The sequence below is a fragment of the Panicum virgatum genome, chromosome 1K, assembly GCF_016808335.1.
Source record: "Panicum virgatum strain AP13 chromosome 1K, P.virgatum_v5, whole genome shotgun sequence".
NCBI lineage: Eukaryota > Viridiplantae > Streptophyta > Magnoliopsida > Poales > Poaceae > Panicum > Panicum virgatum.
The window spans coordinates 1,331,052-1,350,549 of NC_053136.1; the positions used below are offsets into that span (position 1 = coordinate 1,331,052).

The 19,498-nt window shown below is 45.5% G+C and overlaps 1 protein-coding gene across 2 annotated transcripts; it reads left to right on the top strand.

Moving 5' to 3' along the window:
* Nucleotides 1-14,666: 14,666 nt before the first annotated feature.
* On the top strand, nucleotides 14,667-17,908 carry LOC120699017 (protein LOW PSII ACCUMULATION 3, chloroplastic-like). Of its 2 annotated transcripts, XM_039982901.1 has the most exons (12): nucleotides 14,667-15,029; nucleotides 15,181-15,211; nucleotides 15,398-15,490; nucleotides 15,584-15,646; nucleotides 15,823-15,934; nucleotides 16,376-16,461; nucleotides 16,560-16,618; nucleotides 16,708-16,810; nucleotides 16,915-16,975; nucleotides 17,180-17,262; nucleotides 17,384-17,464; nucleotides 17,601-17,908. In XM_039982901.1, exons 1-12 carry the CDS (start codon nucleotides 14,728-14,730, stop codon nucleotides 17,658-17,660), a joined length of 1,134 nt encoding a protein of 377 aa, XP_039838835.1. In that variant the 5' UTR covers nucleotides 14,667-14,727; the 3' UTR covers nucleotides 17,661-17,908. The 2 variants fall into 2 exon arrangements, with proteins under 2 accessions (XP_039838835.1, XP_039838888.1); XM_039982954.1 differs by lacking the exon at nucleotides 16,560-16,618 and having other exon boundaries at nucleotides 14,668-15,029; nucleotides 16,376-16,454.
* The last annotated feature ends 1,590 nt before the right edge of the window (nucleotides 17,909-19,498 follow it).

Below are 19,498 nucleotides of genomic sequence, written 5' to 3' on the forward strand. Positions count from 1 at the left end.
TTTTTCAGTTGGGTATGTGTTTCATGATACGGATATTGCCCCTTCTACGTAACATTTCAGAGAACATGGAGCCACCATCCTTCTTTAATTCAGAAGGGAGAGCAATTGATGGTGGCTCTAGTGGTCTTTTCACAATCTTAGTCAGCCCTTATATAGCCAAATTCTGGATAACCCCCTAAACTATAACTTGGTTCAATTTACCCATAAACTATGTTATTTAGTTTATTTTACCCCGTAACATAATTTATCTTTTTTTATTTCTCCATACACAAGTTAAATTTTAATTTCAAATTTTGCAGGGTAGTAGTGGACATCACAATGCATATTTAGAAAAAGTTTTATAATTTTCCCCATTAGTTTTCATATAATTTTGTGCTCCAATAATTAATTTGTTTATTAAATTTCCTAAACTATCAATATAATGATAAAAAATTATGATTTATTTTTGTAACATGTGTTATGGTGTGTAATATTATGTTACAAAATTTCAACTTAAAACTCCACCTATGCATGGAGAAATGAAAAAGACAAATTATATTAGAGGGTAATTTGAACGAAATGGTATAGTTCGGGGGTAAAATGAACCAAACAATATTTTAGGGGGTTATCCAGACTTTGACTATAGTTGAGGGGAATAATTTAGACTTTTTCTATATTTTAAATTTAAAATTATTTAAGATTAGAGCTCGGATCTTTTAGGCCCCAGTCCTTTACCAGCCCTACTGGCCATATGTTCATTCAACTCAACAGAAAATTCGACCATCTCCTCATCTTCGCTTATCAGATTGTGGAGTATGACTCCTGGCCGGGAACATTTTTATTAAATGCAAAACAACAAAAACAAAAAAAAGAAGTGAGAAGTTTTTACCTAATTATCTTGGTTATCTAGCGTGCATATGCACCTGTGTAAGACAAGTACAACATCAGAGAACTGTTAGATAAGTTACCTAATTTCTTAAATATATATAGTAGGAGCTGTTATTGAAATCAAATCGTAGATTACAAAAGCAATACGTCATTTGTTTTGCCAAATATGCTCTCCCGAATGCACTTGAAAACCATAACATGCTCAGCTAGTCAGCTTTGACATCTTGTGGCATTCCACTAGTATCTTTCATGATCATGAGTGTTGCATATGTTTCCAGCGGAATTTTTTTTATTTTAATCCTTTTTAATTTAATATTTTAATGATAGCCCATACATATCTAAATTTCCAAGAACTAGCCCTTTTGGTCGCGCCAAATCTCGTGGTGCGACTCCCTGAAGGGTCACGCCACATGCTTCGGCGCGACCAAACTGCCACGCTGGTACACGCGTGCCAGCGGTCCTGACATGGCAAGGCTGAGTCGCACCACATGCTTTGGCGCGACTGAGTCGCGCCATGCGCCGTGGCGCGACTCAGCCTAATACAGGTCCACCCGGCCAGCCTCCTCTTCCTTCTCCTCCCATTCTTTTTTCCTCCACTCCTCACTCGACCTGACCTCCATGGCGCCGCCACTCCCCCTCCCCCTCTAGATCCACTCCATCCTCCACCCAATTCGAAGGGGAAACAAAGGGAAATTGATCCTTGAAGGTAACTCCTCCATTATAACCGATAGGTTTTACTCTATTTCGTGGATTTTTTAGGGTTTGAGTTGGTTAGGGTTTAGATAGGGTTTGACCCGAGCGCGCCCCTACCACCGGAGCCGTGCGCTGGCGCGCCGCCGCGGCAAACCCAGTGCGCCTCAGCTCGCTGGCATCTCGCCCCGTCGTCCGCAAGCACGTCTGCTAGCGCAGCTATTTCCGCGCAGGTACGCACTGCTCCCTCCTCTCTGTATCTTTGCCCTCTCCGTCCCTTTGCCCTTAATTTCGCTTCAGTCTGTTTGTGACATTTTCAATTCCTTTGCAGGCAATTTTGTCATTTTGCTTTCCTTATTTCTGCAAAACAAACCAAATGATAATAAGTGAACACGAACCCAAAGTGTAGACAATGCTTTTATAAACAAAGATGCATATAGACAATCGCAGCAGCACCAATTAGGACATTGTTTTTCTTTTCTTTGGACAAACTTGCAACTAGCATCCAAATACCTAGCAAACTTCTTGCGTGGCTAACGAAATTCAAAGCGCAAACTACCAGCAGCCAAATGTCCGGAACCACAACTTGTTACAAAAATTTGTTTGCCCCTCCTTGCCTCCCAAATCCTACTTAGACCCTCAGAAGCTAGGGAGTTTGATGACCTCTTCCTTGGTTGTTACATAGAAAAAATGATAAAATTTATGACATTAGTCATAGAAGGAACCACAATACTTATGCTAGGGATATACCTGCTTCACGAACACTGCTAGGGAAATGCCGCTCTACCCTCTTCTGGAAATATTTTACGATGAGCGGCACCGTGGCAATATACATGAGGAGCGTACGGAGGTAAACTTGTAATTGATTTTTTTTTGTATTCGATCACTTATTCAATTTTAGTTGATTATAAAGTTGAATGATATGTTTGTAGGTTTTGAAGCCTCTACGTCCCCGCCTTCACAAGCCTCTCATGTGGGACGATAGGTACGCACCGTACCTCAAATGTAGGAATGGCAACGGGTCGGGTTCGGTTCGGGTGGAGTGTTTGGGCACCCAAAACCGAAACCCGAACTTATAACCTGAATCCGCCCCGAACTTCATTTCGGATCGAAATTCATCCCCAAAACCGAAACCTGCGGATAACTGAAACCCGACGGATAATCCGAAACCCGAATTCATCCTATGGATTAGCAATAGCATGGGGAAAACCAAGCTGCAGCAAGCTAGCTCATATAGATCAGAAGCTGCACGGCATGCAGGTGCAGCAAACGAATCAGAAGCTGCACTGCACAGATCAGAAGCTCCTCGTCTTGTGGCTTGTCACTGTCCCTGTCCTCCTCCTTGTTGACGGTGTAGAGCACCCACGAGGCAGGGGCCGGTCCCACGCACCGCTCCCGTGTGCGTCTGGGGCTACCAGCTGCGTGCGTCCGCGGCGGCGCGCCCTCCGTGCGGGGCACGGGCGGCCTCCGCCCCCCGCCGTGTGCTGTGCCGTGCGAGGTGGGTGGGCGGGCGCGCCGGCGCCTGCGCATGCGGGGCGACGCGGGCAGGCGGCGCGCCGGCGCCTGCGCGTGCGGGGCAGGGCAGGCAGGCGGTGCGCCAGCGCCGAGCGCGATGCGGGCCGCGAGGATGCGAGATGCGGAGGCGCAGAGGCAGCAGGCGGGCGACGGGTGAGGGGCTGAGGGTCAGGATAGGGTTTCCAGGTTTATATAGTTAGGCAAATTTTAGAACCCGCCCCAAACCCGAAATACTTCGGGTATCCGAACGCGCAAATCCGCGGGCAAAAATTAAAAACCGAACCCGAAACCCGCGGACCCGAAATCCGCGGATATCCACCCCGAACCCGCCCCGCTGCCATCCTTACTCAAACGGCTGGATTCGTCCCTTTGGCATGGTTGGTCAAGGAGGGGCTCCTCAAGATGGATAATGCAGCTTTGATAGCACTTAGTGGACCGGTGGAGGCCTGACACACATATTCCACCTTCTGGCCGGTGAGATGACAGTAACACTTCAATATGTGACCATGCTTAGGGATATATAATGGGGTTGATGTGGGGAGAAGCTCAATCGATCGAGTACTGGTGGAGAAGGGTTCTAGTTTTAGGAGAAAATTTGGCGCGGAATCACTGATATTGACGCCAACTATCGTGCTTGGAATTGGGGGAAAATCGGCTGGAGCGCGCAAGTGGTGGGCACAGGGGCGTAGACAGGGGGGCAGGGGCCTGGCCCCCCTATGGCTCCTAAATTTACATTGAAAATTCAAATTTTGATTAAATTTTTATATAAATTAGTATGATTGGCCCCCTAATAATGAAAAAAAATAAATTCCTGGCTCTGCCCCTAGGTGGTCATATTATTATATATATACCTGCGCGCTCTACCAATATATATAAATCTGCAGGAAGAGAGTGCAGGGTGGTCTGATGATTTTGCAGAAAGTTTATTTGGTGCGCCTTTAACTTTGGTGTGATTTGATCTAAAAAAAACTTTGGTGTGATTTTAAAACCAGTAGCAGCAGTTACTTGACTGGCAAGCTAACCGACCTTCCGCAGTTTCGGGTCACGGACGCGCGTAGGAATCGGGCTCAGTGCATACCGAAATCCTGCTTTGGTGGGCTTCCCCCGAGGTGACACCGAAGGTCTACCTCCTTTCGTGCCCACGTCCCAGTCAAGCTAATAATTAGTAAGGGCCGGGTGTGACCGAAATCCTGCTTTGGTGGGCTTCCCCCAAGGTGACACCGAAGGTCTACCTGCTTTCGTGCACACGTCCCAGTCAAGCTAATAATTGGTAAGGGCCGGGTGTGAAATTGAGGCTCTGTTTTGATATTTATCTATAAATCCCATAAATGTAAAAAAACATCACATCGAATATTTTGATACATGTATGAAATACTAAATGAAGTCTATTTATAAAATTTTTTATATGGATGTGCTATAAATCGCGAGACGAATCTAATGAGTCTACTTAATTCATGATTTACAACAGTGATATTACAGTAACCATCCACTAATTATGAATTAATCATGGATTAATTAGCATCATTAGATTCATCTCGCGATTTACACCCATCTGTGCAAAAAGTTCTGTAAATAGGCTTCATTTAGTACTTCAAATTAGCAAGATTCCGTCGCAAAAATTTTTTACGCTCTATCTAAACACGGCCTCAAAGAGGAAGCAGCCAGCGTGCAGAGAGCTAGCCCCCTATATAAGTGTCGGGTACCATGACTAGGGGCACCCTAATTAGGGGATTAAAATTGCCCTAAAAATCCAAACATGTGTTTGGCAACCGGGCCCACGAAGGCCTACAGCCTCCTTCCAATCTGGAAAAAAAATAAAAGGACTCAAAGAAACCCAACACGCGGCCCACGTACGCAGTGCGGCCCATCCGCACCCCCCTCGGACCAGCGGGGTGATCTCCGCCTCGCTCGAGGGCTCCCCGCTGAAGCCCTCGACCGCGCACCGCGCCTCCGCCTCGCTCGAGGGTAGCGAGCCTACCATCGGGGAGGCGGATCGTCTCCGCCTCGCTCGAGGGTAGCGAGCCTGCCCTCGAGAAAGCAGAACGTCTCCGCCTCGCTCGAGGCCACCCCTCGACGGAAAAGACAAACGGTCATTCCGCTCACCCGCCAGCCGTACGGAGGCATTAAATACCAACTACTCCTCCACAGCGCTCGGGTCAGAAGGCGTCAGGCCACCATTTCCCACAGTGGCTGTGACCGGAGTCTTGTCTGCCAACTCCGGTCACTGCTCCGCCATTCCGGACGCTGTGGCGACACTGTGGGAACCTGAGACGCAGTGCAAGATGTGCTCGGCACTGTTCCAGCTACTATGCTGCCAACTCCCCATACATCGTTCGTACTTTTCCTTCCGCTGAGCCCTCGAACGGTATGGGCATGACCCTCGAACGGCATAGTGGTTTGGCTAAAACACAGACTAAATCATTAATGCTAGATCCTCCTTTTTTTTCTCATAGAATTCCTTGAAACATGTGCATCAGCTGGCAGTAAGCTAACAGTCTATTTTTCTTCTCTCTTCTCTTTTCTCCTCCGACTCAGCACAAAAATAATGTGGCAACTCTTATAGTTTGCTTATATCACTCTATAATATTTGCCCTCATGCGGGAGAGACTACTGTGGTGGTGAATGGCATATGCACCACAAATGTTTGACGGCGAATCAGGACAGCAGAGGACAATCTCTGGGGGCAGCGCTCTTGCAGTGACCGGTCCCGGTCCCACCAGCTGCAAGAACAATCTCGTTGCTGGCTGATGCTGTGCTGCCGGGAGATGAGCATGGATGGAGTATTAAATTTAGACGCAAAATTTAAAATTTTAAAACTATTTTAGATAAAATAAAAAATTAATTGCATAGTTTGTTTGTAAATTATGATATGAAACTAATGAGCCTAATTAGGCCATAATTAGATATTAAATTGCTACAGTAAAATTGCAGTAAACATGTGCTAATGACAGATTAATTAGTCTTAATAAATTCATCTCGTAGTTTACAGACAAGTTTTATAATTAATTTATATTTAATATCTCAAATGTGCAAAAATTCTCTTTCAAAAACTTTCCGTTTCGTATCTAAACAAGGGCTCAGTAAAATATCCTCCGGTGATGATGATTCATCGCCTGTTTGGTCCGACGTCTCCCAGCAACTGGTGCGATGGGGCTTCGCTAACTTCTAGATTGCTCTGAATCCATGTCTTCCGTGATCCCCTTGACCCTTTTTTTTTTATCGTAGCTAGCTAGCGCGATCCCGTTGTACTACCCTTTTACCGATGTCTTAAAATACGTTGGATCTTTAAGTGTATAAAAACCGCAGACCAATGGAACATGGCCGTGGTGTGTAACTTTTGGTTTGGTTGGAACAGACTATTGTTTTATCCACTAGCAAGAAGCAAGATTGGAACCCCCCCCCCCCCCCCCCCCCGGCAGCTGGATCTCCCGGTTCAACAAAGGTTCTGTTTGTTTTCACTTAGTTTATAAGCTAAGCGTGGTTGACAGAAGTGAAGATTTTCTTGTTTCTCGATTCTCGCTTTTTGTAGTTTAAATTTCTGAAGCAAATTACCACATAAGCGAAAACAAACGAAGAGTTTGATATGATTATCGCTTATTTTTGTTATGATTATCGCTTATTTTCACCAATAAACCGATTATAATCGAAAACAAAAGACCCGAGACTTGCAGACAACACCGTCGTTGAAAGATGGGAGCGGGATTTCCACTCAAGCTCAACCCATGGCACTACTACTGCCACTGTACGCGGTGAGGGACTGTGTTGGCGGCAGACAAACTCGATTTTAGAGCAAGGTTAATGATTCAGCCAACTGCTGACTATAAGGATTTTTTTTTGTAGTTTTCTATTAGCTGATTCATGTAGTAGTTCAGTTCTTCACTATTAATACATGGCTCACCTATCCCTCGCATAAATTTTCTTGGTTCTTGTGCATAAGCGGGTTGTAAGCTTACAGCCCACCTCCCTTCTCTTTTCTCTTCTCTCTCCTTCACCTCAGTATTCAACCAACTTACAGCCCACTATAATACTTGTTCTTAGGACGCTGGTGGTAAACCTGTTGCATTCCACTCACTCAGGGCACAGCGGTGCCGCTTGGTTGAGAGCAGTGCTTATGATTTAACGCTGGCTAAATGCAAGTACCACGTCATACACGGTTAACTACCCAACCAACACTTTTTTTTTGAAGAAACAGAAGAGGAGGGGCCTACTAATTAATTATATCAAAATAGGAAAAAGTCAAAGAGTCAAGTACAGTTAAGAAACAAAAATAAAGAAACAGAGAAAATCAGGGTGATTACACAGGCTTCTAGCCTTTTTTTTTTGCGAGAAAGGAACGTAACTTATATTAATAAAGAGGGCACCGTACATTCCCTTCTTACAGAAAGGACCCTGAGTAACATAAGAATTATAACAAAGTCCCCCCCAACTGTTCTTCGTCTTCCTCAGCAGAGCCTGCCGCCGAAGCCTCACCCGGACAAGAGCAACACGCGCTGATACTCAAACAACCAACTTCACCAGTCGCAATCGGAGAGTGGACTCCAAACATTGGAAAACTGCAGGAGATTCTCGATGAACGAACAACAGTCGTCGAGAACCCCGATTCCGCCCCTCTCCCGCCTGCTTCCACAATCCCAGAGCACCAGGCTGCCTCCCCAACGCCAGCGAGCAGAGCACCAGCAGCAACGCCAAGGAAGAAGAACCAAACTCCTGTACGACTCACAGATCCGACGCCGGCACCGGAGTACACGCCGACGAAGGAGAGAGGGATCTGGAGTACCTTATTCCACGATGCCGACGCCGTCTCCCCCAACGATTCGTCGACGGGAACTCCAAGCCACCACCATCTACCACCACTAGAGCCGACGCCGTCGCCGCCGCCGCGAGCGCTGGAGGAGGTGAGGGGCATCAAATCCCTCACAAGGCGGCCGGAGAGGACGTCTCCGGAGCCGCATCGGGGGAGCAAAATCCCCTCCACATCGACGACGCCAGCAGCATCATCGATGGCATGGAGAACTGAAGCCCAGCGCCCGACTTTGAAAGAAACGCCGGCCACGCCGCCGCCGCAGCCGAAGAAGTGCAGCCGGAACCCTAACCCTAGACGCCGACCAAGAAGTCAACGCCGGAAACAGTAGCACTAAGCCCTAGGACTAAGGCTATACAAGGTCCTCACGCCGAGGAGCCGGGCCCCCCTCGCCGGTCCGACGCCCCGAGGGCCACCGGAGGGGAGGGGGCCGGCGGATCGACGGAGGAAAAGGGGATCGCCCTGTGGCTACTGTAGCGAGAGGGGAAGCAAGAGGAGAGAGCCTGATGAGTTAATACACAGGCTTCTGGCCATGAGGTCATAAGGGGGTTAATTCTATTTTTTGCTCTTAGAATAACTAAGGCAAATTCTTTGATAAAGTGTTGGAAACATGAGACTAGTGATGGTTGAACTCTTTTGAAAATTAAGTTGAACTCCTTTGAAAATTAAGTCATTCCGCTGCATCTAAGTGCACTAACACACATAATGGGTTGGCTAAGGCCAGTCTCAGTGGGAGATTTTATGGGGGAGTTTTCTAGTGTGGCACATCACATTTTCTATCTTGGTTTTCGGAATGAAACACCCTCTCTCAATGCACCGTTTCATATCACAGTTTCGTAGACTAGTCCGAATATTTAATTGTAGCATAATGTTGTGATTACTTGTGCCGTACAAACTATGTAGCCACTATTGTATGGTTGGATGGTTCGCTGACTACTTACAACGACATGCAAAAGTCTGGAGCACATGGTTGCGGTCGTATGGTAAAACAGGGTAAATACAAACTATGGAACATGTACGGTAAAACACACAGCGACAGGTACTATGCTGCCGTGGTAGTAGTAGTGACGCCGAGCACGCTAAACTGAAGCTGCCAAACCTGAATTCTGACCAAAATATCAGCAGCGGCACCTTCAGAAAAGCCTCCATTGCACACCAAGTGAAAGCCTCTTTCCGTGCTTTCTCAAAGCCTGACGAGCAAACCTCCCCACTTGATCTGACTATCGTTCATATACTAAGAAAATAATAAGACCACCAAAGAGCAAACAAATCTGAACTATCCATCGACAAATCATGCTGAGCATTACCTGGGCAACAAACTTGTCCAGGTAGTTAACAGAAAGGAAATCTCCAAGTGCAGGTACAGAGATATGATTCCTAGCTTGTCATCATCATTTTCAAACAGATCAAGGGAGATCAAAGAGGAATGTTGCCGTGGATTTGGGGGAGAGTTTCCGTGAGGGGATGAGAGATTTGTGACTCTGTTTTCTGCAAATCCTGGCCAAAACTGCATACTTTGTTGTGGTGCTTGCGACGGAGAAGCTCCTGGTGATGGCGCCGGCGGCGGCGAGGAAGAAGACCTTGGTGAAGAGGACTTTTGCTTCTCCAGTTGGGTTGCTGTAGGATTTACCTGAGGCCGGGTTCCTCCGCCGGAGACCTACCGTTCGGAGCTCCCCTCCGCCGCTGCATCATATCCATCTTCAGGGGAGCAAGAGCGGGAGGGAGGCGGGCGAGAGCATAGAGAGGTGAGGCGACAGTGGAGGCGAGGCGAGAGCAGAGGGAAGCAGCCTCGAGCGGGACGGAGGCCGGGCTGCCGCGGCGTCGCAGGGGAGGCCGGAGGAGAACGGTGGGGAGGATTCGCACGGGATCGACAAGATGAAACGAATGTGCCTCAGTGCGGGTTCCATCTGCGTTTCACGAGTTGGAAACAGCGCCGAACGGGTGTCGTGGGGATGAAACGCCTTGCTCTCTCCTCTATTAAATTTCTTACCATGTAATCATTTTTACTGACGTGGCATCCTATTAAATGCTATGAAACTTCTGTGAAATTCTGCATTAAAACTGGCTTAATAGATTGTTTGTATAGGATGCAGCACACAAGCGCACGGGATGGGAGGAGGATAGGACGCAGCAGCTTCTACGCCTGTACCCAGCTATCAGCTAATGTTTTCGTCTCGAGCCGCGTGATTCAGTCGACGAGTGGCGGGCGAGTGGAGCGCCCGTTCCACTTTCTCCTCTTCTCTTTCCACCATACCGCACGCCTCGTTGGCACCGAAATACTTGCTCTAATGAGGACGCGGGAAATTAGAAGGTCGCCCACTAGCGGGGCGCTACTGCTGGTGGACGCATAGTGTCTGCAACAACATCATGCAGCAGAAACTGTGTTGGTGAATGACATGCACCAATACTAAAAACCATATGTAGGAAAGTTCAGATTTTTTTTTCCAGAGGCGGGTCTAAATATAACATGTTGCTATAAATTAAATGGGGATACAGTAGCAACCGACCTGTCTCAGAAAATGACGCCCATTTTCAAAGGTGGGTGAGGGGTTGACTTTCCCCTACCCGCATATGAAAATACCATTTGTATGGGGAGGTCACCTCCCTCACCCGCCTCTAAAAATGGTATTTGTAGGGACGGGTGAGGAAGAGGCCCATCCGTCCCTAAAAATAATTTTTAAATTTATTCTAAAGCTTTGAATATTTCAAAAAATAGTAAAAATGCATCAAAAATATGAAATTTGTACCTAAACTTATTGTGATAGAACTAGAAAAAAATATTATAAGCATATTTCAATGTATATAGTGATTATGAGTGTGGAAATTATAAAGTGAGCCTTAAGCTATATGAGATAATTGTGTGAGTGAATTATACGTTGTGGTTTCCACACTCTTAACCATTTTATACAAGAAAATATGGTTTTCGTATTTTTTAAGTTCTGCCTGTCATAATACCCTTAGGTACAAGTTTCACTTTTTTATGTGTTTTACTATTTTTTAAATTAAATATTTTTTTAGGAGTAAAAAAATTGAATGTAGGGGGATGACGCCCCTACCCGCCCCTACAAATTCATTTATAGGAGCGGGTTGGGGTATCACTTGCCCACATTGTAGGAATATGGGGTAGCAAAAACAAAATTTCTCTACCGCATAAACCAGGATTACTGCTGTTATAGATCACGGGATTAACACTAGACGCGCAGTTGTGGAACTTCTGTAGCGCATCGGTGTAGTGTAGATGGAAGCCGGCAGTGCAGTTGCGAGATCCTCACGTGCGGCTCGTTCTTGTGCAGCAGATGCAGCACCTCCAAGGTATTCACACGTACAGGAAGAAGCGTCACGCTACGGCAGATCCGCGAGAACGATCTAGGGCTTCGGTGCGCAGGAGAGGCGAACAACAAAGGGGCGTTGCTACTGTAGCAGCGGCGTTACTGTTCAGTGAACAATACCTGTGGTATTGTAGCATGGACAGGAAGGGCTAGGATTAGTCTTGGGTGCCCCTTTTCCCCTTACTTTTATAGCCTCTGGGCGCTCTCTTAGGTGGGCTCCTCTTGGGCCCCACCTTAGGCGCCTTCTTTGGGCCCGAGAGGCCCATTAGTGCACCTAAACCCAATCTAATTTGAATCTCATTCTTATCAGCCTTCTTTCCATTAAGTGTGTGACCCTATGAGTTCACATGCGAATAGACATGACCCGAGTACTCTTACCCGGCCCAATAGTAGACAGTGGCCTCTAGCAAGACATGTCAATTCCTATACGCACGCAAAGATCATATCAGACGAGCCGTCACAATGTCATATACATGTTGTTCCTTTTGCCTCACGATATTTGGTCTAGCTCTAAGCCAACCACTCTTTCTCGATCCTGTGATTCGGAATCCTTGGTTAACTCTTAACCCCAGCATGGCCATACATTTTCTGATCCGAATCAATTGAGGGGCCCAGAGATATCTCTCTCTTGCAGAGAGGGGCAAATCCCATCTTGACCGACTATATCTCACAGCATGCTTCTTGACAGACCCGAAAGCCACCTTTATAACTACCCAGTTACGGTGTAGCGTTTGATGGCTCCTAAATAAGTCGGTTCACATCTTGAGTACATACGATGATCTCAGATCTTAGGACACAGCGTACATATTGTGTAATGAGAAGTTATTATCTCGTGTTGGGTCAGTTCAGTCTCATATCTCATATGAGCCCACATTATTAGTTTGACATCACCATGTCCATGACTTGTGAAACGTAGTCAGTCAACTAATACATGTGCTAGTTTAATATTCATGTGTGTCCTCACATAAACTCCGACTAGAAATATTTTAGAATATTAATACAAGTAAAGAGTTTCACAAATATTTCACATAAGCATTAATCAATACAAGTTGTCATCCATGGATATTCAAGGAGCACTTTATTAATCATGAATACAAGGAAATATGATTGCCTCTAGGGCATATTTCCAACACATACAAGGTGCGAGGAACGTGCTGAAGCTTCCTGATGGCTCTGATGATGAGGGTGAGTTCATGCTTGTGAATAGAAATGTTGTAGCTCCAACAACATTGGAGTACAATAAGGAAAGCCCCACCAAAGTAGCCCCAACAGTGCAGCCTCGTCATTGCAGCCTTGCTAGTGCAGCCCCAACAGTGCAGCCTCATCATTGCAGCCCTGTCAGTGCAGCCTCGTCATTGCAGGCCTGTTAGTGCAGCCCCTTCATCTGTGCCAAGGAATGATGCCCCTCGTTGTCCACATTCTGAACTTGTAATCTTCTTATCTGTCTTACAATGTTAATTTTGATATATCAATGGTTCTATACATAGAGTCAATTCTCATAAATGCATCATTTGTTTCAGATTGGAAATGATGTGATATTATGTGCCATGCTGGGAACTGATCAACATGTGGCTAATGGAACAATTTTTTCAACTAATCGTGACAACATGCTTAGAGGTGTGGCTCTTGGAAAGCAGTATTGTGAAATTATTGTCAATGTTGTGCTAAAAAGGATACAATTTTGCCTCGGCCTTATGATGGTGTGGAGTCGATGGCTGATGCTCTTAACATGTCAATTGTGTGGCCATATCAAAGGGTAATACACATGTTTATGTCCTTTTTTTCAAGTTTGATGAGTGACTAAATATTCTAATTATTTATATTTCTAACAGTTGAAAGTTAACAAGGCATCACAATCTTTCCGGGGTACTGTAGGTATGTTGTATATTTTACTTTGAGCAAATAACAAGCAATGTCTTATTTCTATTTGAACAAATAGCTGAATTTTACTTTGACCAACCTGCATAGAAGCTAGCCATTTTTCTGAACATTATGTTTGGATTAGCTTCTTGGCTGTTGCTAATGTGCTAGCACAATTGCTTTTTGATTGAAAATAGTGACATGAAGGGAAATTCGCTAGTACTAAGAGGTCTGGACTTTAGTGCTAATAAAGCGGTCCTTATTTTTTATTGAGAATAGTGACATTGCAATTCCAATATGTAACCTGCAGCCCTTATATTCAATGCATTATTTTTAATAATTTTCACTTTCACTTTGTTCAGGTGGGAGATCCTAGAGGCAGCATGATGCTCGATCATGTTGGTAGGAAGCGGATCAGTGCTTGCTAGTGCTATTTTGTTTTGGCAGACCTGATATATTTTGTATGTGAATTGTGAGTTGTCATGTGTTCTGACAAGCCAATGTTATGGTTGTTTAGTGACTGATTTGACTAAGCTTGGCTTCCTCCCATTTTGTTGTAAATGTTGCTATCCGCTTGAACTGTGAGCTGTGACAAGGAAAACATATTATCTAGCTAGTTTGGTAGAACTAATCTCTGTGATAAGACAAATGATGTTGTCCTCAATTGAAAAGAAAACTTTAAGCTATGTTCAGATGTGCGATTGATATCTTTTTGTCTTCAATTGAAAACTATTAGCTATGTTCATATGAATTGTTAATGTGAGGTTCTATATATCTGTTATTTTCTAGGTTTATATGAATGACTGGTGTTGGATTGTTTGTCGGTATAGACATTTTTAACGTCAAACTATTTGGTTGGTACAGAGATCGAATCACACGGCATATATGCATGGATCGGTATATCTCTAGTTTGCATCCAACCATCGGTCGGTATAGTGTTGTTGGTCGGTATAACTTTATACCGACGCCACGCCAATTAAAACAACCTATAGTACGGGTTGCTATAACTTTATACCGACCGATGTTCCGTCGGTACAGAGGCTTATACCGACCCTTGCGGTATCGGCGATGAGGGGCTGTGGTATAGTGGTCTTAATGGGAGTTTCATTATTGGTTACATAAGTACTAAATAATATATCACATCAGCAAATTTGCTGACTTTCTAGTATTATTATGAGGAGAGATGAGTAAGAGTTTCATGAGACGAGAGACGAGTTCTATCCACATTCCCAGTATCATTATGAGGGGAGATGAGTAAGAGTTTCATGAGAGAGTTGTATCCATATGAAATAGCAAAGCTACCAAGTTCTCAGTTTTCTTAAAGAAGAGAATATATGGTACATTATTTCTCTTCATCTTTATTTTATTCGTGTTAGCAGAATGATGAGTTCTACTCCTTGTTGGAAGTAAGCTCCCTTCGGAAGGAGTATATTATTTGTGGGTGTAGCTCATAGGAGCGCTCGCTTCGCATGCGAGAGGCACCGGGTTCGATTTCCTGCACCTGCATTTCTGTTTTTTCCCCTCTTTTTGTCCTCATTTCCAGTGGCTGGGCCCCGCCTGCCTGCGGACTCGGGGGATTGGCCTTAGTCGTCGAAGTCTGGCGCCAGAGCGTGCGGCTGTGTCGTCTCGTCGTCTGCTCTCCTCCACTCGTCGGAGCGCGCGGCCATGGCAGCTCCGGCGCCCACGGCTCTCTGCGCCCGCCGCTTCCGCCTGCCGCGCGCGCCCTCCTCCTCCTCCTCCCCGCCCCGGCTGCCGGCCACCGCCTCCGCCTGCTCGGCCCCGCGGCTCCGCCCCCGCCGCCTCGCCGTCTCCCCGCGCGCGGAGGCGGGCACGGGGGACGTGGAGGCGCTCAGGGCCGGGGTGTCCGTCTACAAGCCGCGCTCCTACGACGTGCTCGTCACCGACGCCGCGCGCTCCCTCGCCTGCGCCATCGACAACGGCAAGACCCGCCTCGAGATCGAGTTCCCGTAATAAGCTCACACCACCGCGCTCTCCCTTCTCCTCGCTTTGCTGCATTTCTATCCCCATGCCTGCTGCATTATCTTCTCATCGCTCGGTTCCCTGCTGTTTTTACGCCTTTCTCGTGGGTGGCTGCTGCTGGACTGTGACGGTGTCAAGGCCTCTGCCAAGCAGCATCTCTTCTTACAAGGTTACACCTACTCTCATCACATTCTGCTCATTTTGCTTCACTGACTGGAGCTCTTCTGCTTTGCTAGTTTTGGAACGCCCACTATAAATTTTATACTTCTGATGCACCATCCAGTTTTGAAACGCACACTAGTTTTGATTTTTGAAACGACCTATTGATTCTGATCATCCTGCCTTACTTCTGCAGGGCTCCTCAGATGAGTTCATCGATGCCAACATCCAGCTTGCTCTTGTTGTTGCGAGGAAGCTTAAAGAGCTCAAGGGGACTAGGTCCTGTATAGTAAGTTCAAGCTTCTTCACACGCCATCACTCAGACAGGTATGCCGTAGAAGTGCGCAACCGTGCTCATTTGCTCTCTTCTAGTTGATTTCAGGTTTTTCCTGATCAACCTGAAAAGCGCAGAGCGTCACAGATCTTCAGAACAGCTATTGACACGGTAAATGATGCCTCATGGAATAATATCTTTATTTGAGGGTGAAAAAAACATTCTTTTTTGTTTGCCCTTTCCTGAATCTTTGTTATGAGCTTGCTTATAGTAGCATGATAACTACTCTGCTTGTTCATTCTAAAGGAAAAATTAAGTGCTCTGCTTTCTGTTTCCACTATCTTTAGATTGAGGGTATCACTGTCAGTTCCTTGGATGATGTGCCCGCCGACCCTGTCAACAGCTTCTTCAAATCAATAAGAAATACCCTGGATTTTGACTTCTCAGATGACAACGAAGGTAAATATCGTGATCAAAATACATTAGTGAAAGCAATAACCATGCAACGCCTAGTCTAAAATGACATTTTGTCTCGTACTCTCATTTTATTTTATCAAAGAGTTCATACCACTTCTCTGCGGCATGGAAGCCTTCTTGTGTAGAGGAGCAACACACATGCTAATATTTTTAATGGCAAGCATTTTCGTGTTGATAAATTATCGCAGCTTGAAAAAAAAGGAAATACATTAGTGAATGCTGAATGTGTGCATCACCTTTATGTGCATGAATCAAGCATAGGCAGATTAATTATATTCATAATGATGCTATCATCGAAGCATAAATTCCCTTTTTCATCTAAGAAGAACAATCAGTTAGCTTGCTGCCTGTTATTATGGTACAATTCTTATATAAACATATCTGAATAAGTTAGTCGTAACCAGTTGGTTGGTGTGGATACAGATCGATGGAAATCTGATGAACCACCATCATTATATATCTTCATCAACAGCAGCACACGAGACCTTGCTTCTATAGAGAAGTATGTGGTATGTCTAGAATCTAATGCCTCTTTCCTTGCCGATGTGCATTTATGTGTTGTTTGCACACTCAGTTGATTCTTTCTTTGTGCTTTTGCTAATTTCAGGAGAAGTTTGCCACATCCGTTCCAGCCCTTCTATTTAATCTTGAACTAGATACCTTGCGGAATGTGTCATATATTCATTCAGTAGCTTGTTACTTCTAAATTTTTTGAGTGTGTTATGAGGCAATGACTAGTGTAATTCATCCTCCAGATCTGACTTGGGGCTTCTGGGATTCCCTCCAAAAGATTTGCATTACCGGTTTCTTTCTCAGTTCACCCCAGTATTTTATATCAGACAGCGTGACTACTCCAAGGTATTAATTTGTTTCACTTCTATCCACCTAGGCACCTAGCAATATCCTTTGTGTTTCTTGCTTCCTGTACTATCTGTGACTAGTTTCCCTTCTTTACCATGTAGACAATTGCAGTTGCTCCATACATAGTGAATTACAGTGGCGCTGTATTCCGCCAATACCCAGGTAATCCTGGAGAACATTTTGGCTTATTCAGATTTATTCACTTGAAAAGATTACAGTTTGAAACACAAATCTGCCATGTTGGGTTTGCAATAGAAGACCAAAATAAATAAATGTTCAAAGAGGATTTTTTTCTGGGTAATTTCATGGTCATCCATTTTCTTCAGCATCATCAGCTACTGATCTACTGAGTTTCTGCTTGTTCAGGCCCTTGGCAGGTTATGCTGAAGCAGGCTGATGGTTCATATGCTTGCGTTGCAGAGAGTGAAGCTCGGTTCACTTTGGGACAGGTCGTACCATAAGTAACTTGAAAAAATTTATTTTACGTTTTCCTACTCTCCTGAGTGTTTGAAAAATTGACTAACTTCGTTCGAGCTCATTGGGTCCGCCATGCAACATCTCATCTTTCAGGCCAAAGAAGAACTGTTGAGAGTTATTGGTTTACAAGAAGAAGAAGGAAGCTCACTTGAATTTCTCAGAAGAGGATACAAGGTTCAGATTTCATCCAGTCAATAGTTGATAGGGCGAAATATGATTCATTGCAGTTTAAACTAAATTCAACATGCGCTCTTGCATAGCTGAATTTCATCAGAGCATCAATTTTACTAGCTGAGTTTCTGTCATGCAGAATGCTACATGGTGGGAAGAGAACGTTGATCAGGAGATGTCCGCCGCATGGAGAACTTGAGATTCTGATCTGTCTGCCCTAGTTTTCAGAAAAGAAAAAAAAGATTCTGATCTGTTCAGCAAATGGAAATGGAAATAGCAAAAGTAGTGTTCATGATGTAACTGAAATTAAAGAAAGAAGGCCATGTACATGTTAAGGCCCATATGTTATCTAGGCCCATAGTGGCCCATACCCTGGCTACATATATGTCCACCTAGGACTAATGGAGATTATTACTTGTCTAATCATCCAAAGGTAACATGGAATCAGAGCATGGTTTAGGGTTAGGGTTAGGACTAATCTAATCCCTACCCCCGATCCATTTTTCCCCGTCGGGTTCCTCTGTTTTGCCGCCGTCGCGGCTCGTCCGTCGCGCCGCCCGTCGCGGCGCCTCTGGTCTGCCGCCGTCGCGGCCCGTCTGCCGTGCCGCCGTCGCGGCCCGTCCTCCGTGCCGCCGTCGCGGCCCGTCCTGCGCCGCCTTTTGCGGCCCATCTCCTGCCGCCTGTCGCGGCCTCCTCTCCAACACCGCCCGTCGCGGTCTCCTCTGCTCGCTGTTGTCACGGGAGTCCAATCAGGCTATCTTCATCAGGCGCCGCTGCTGCAGACTGCCGTGACTTTTCCTCTGTGAGCAGAATTTTCATTTCTTGTTACTGGTACTGGTCTTTGCTATTGTTGGACATATACCAGCATGTCGCATCCTACTGCTATCACCATCCCTGTGCAGCTTGATGACTCAAATTATAGAGAATGGACTTTTTGTGTTGAGACAGTGCTTGGTGGATATGGTCTTGTCTCACATCTTACTGGCACCAAACCAGTTGCTGCAGCTGATGGTTCTAATACTAGTACAGTCACTACTTGGGTTAATGATGATGGTAGGGTCAAGACTGCAATCGTCACAAGTGTTAAACCATCATTGATGATGAGTCTTCAGCCCTTTGCAACAGCTAAGGAGATGTGGGATTATCTAAAGAACAGATTTGTTCATGTTAGTGGTGCTCATCTGCATACTCTGATGCAAGGTCTTCGTGGGCTTCAGCAAGATGACATGACCATTGATGACTACTACAGTGCTTTTGATCGTTTCATGGGACCAGTGCTATCTATGGTTCCTTCATCTACTGCAGATTGTGATGGATGCTCCAAGAAGAACAAGTTCATTGACCAGTTCATGATGTATCAGTTTGTTATGGGACTCAGATCTGAATATGAGCCTGTTCGTGCGCAGCTTCTCAATAGATCTCCCACTCCATCCTTATCAGAGGTTCTATCCTCATTGACTGCTGAAGAGGCTCGACTTCGTTCATTGTCATCTGCTCCTTCAGTGTTGGCACCTCAGAGTGTTCTTGCCGCTGCTCACAGGTCTCGTACGTCTGATACTTCCCCTCTTTGTAAACATTCTAAGAAGAATACTCACCGTTCAGAGCACTGTTTCGCTAAGTATCCTGAGAAGCTAGCTGAGTTCCGTGCTCGTCGTGCGGCTCGTGGTCGTGGTACATCTAATCCTCCTCGGGGCTCTGTGTCTGTTGCTGCTGCTTCACCTGTTCGTGCTCCTCAGTCCTCTTGGTTCCTTGATTCAGGTGCTTCTTTCCACGTGACTTATGATAAATCTCAGTTGGTTAATTGCCAAACAGTCCATAATGGTGCTTCTGTTCAGACAGCGGATGGTACATCTTGTCCTATTACTTCTCATGGTTCACTTTCTACACCACACTTTCCCGTACCCAATGTTTCATTTGTACCTCAGCTGTCCATGAATCTTCTTTCAGTAGGACAGATTACCGATCAGAATTGTTTTATTAGATTTGATGACTCATCTTGTTTTGTTCAGGATCGTCGAACCGGGAGAGTGATTGGGA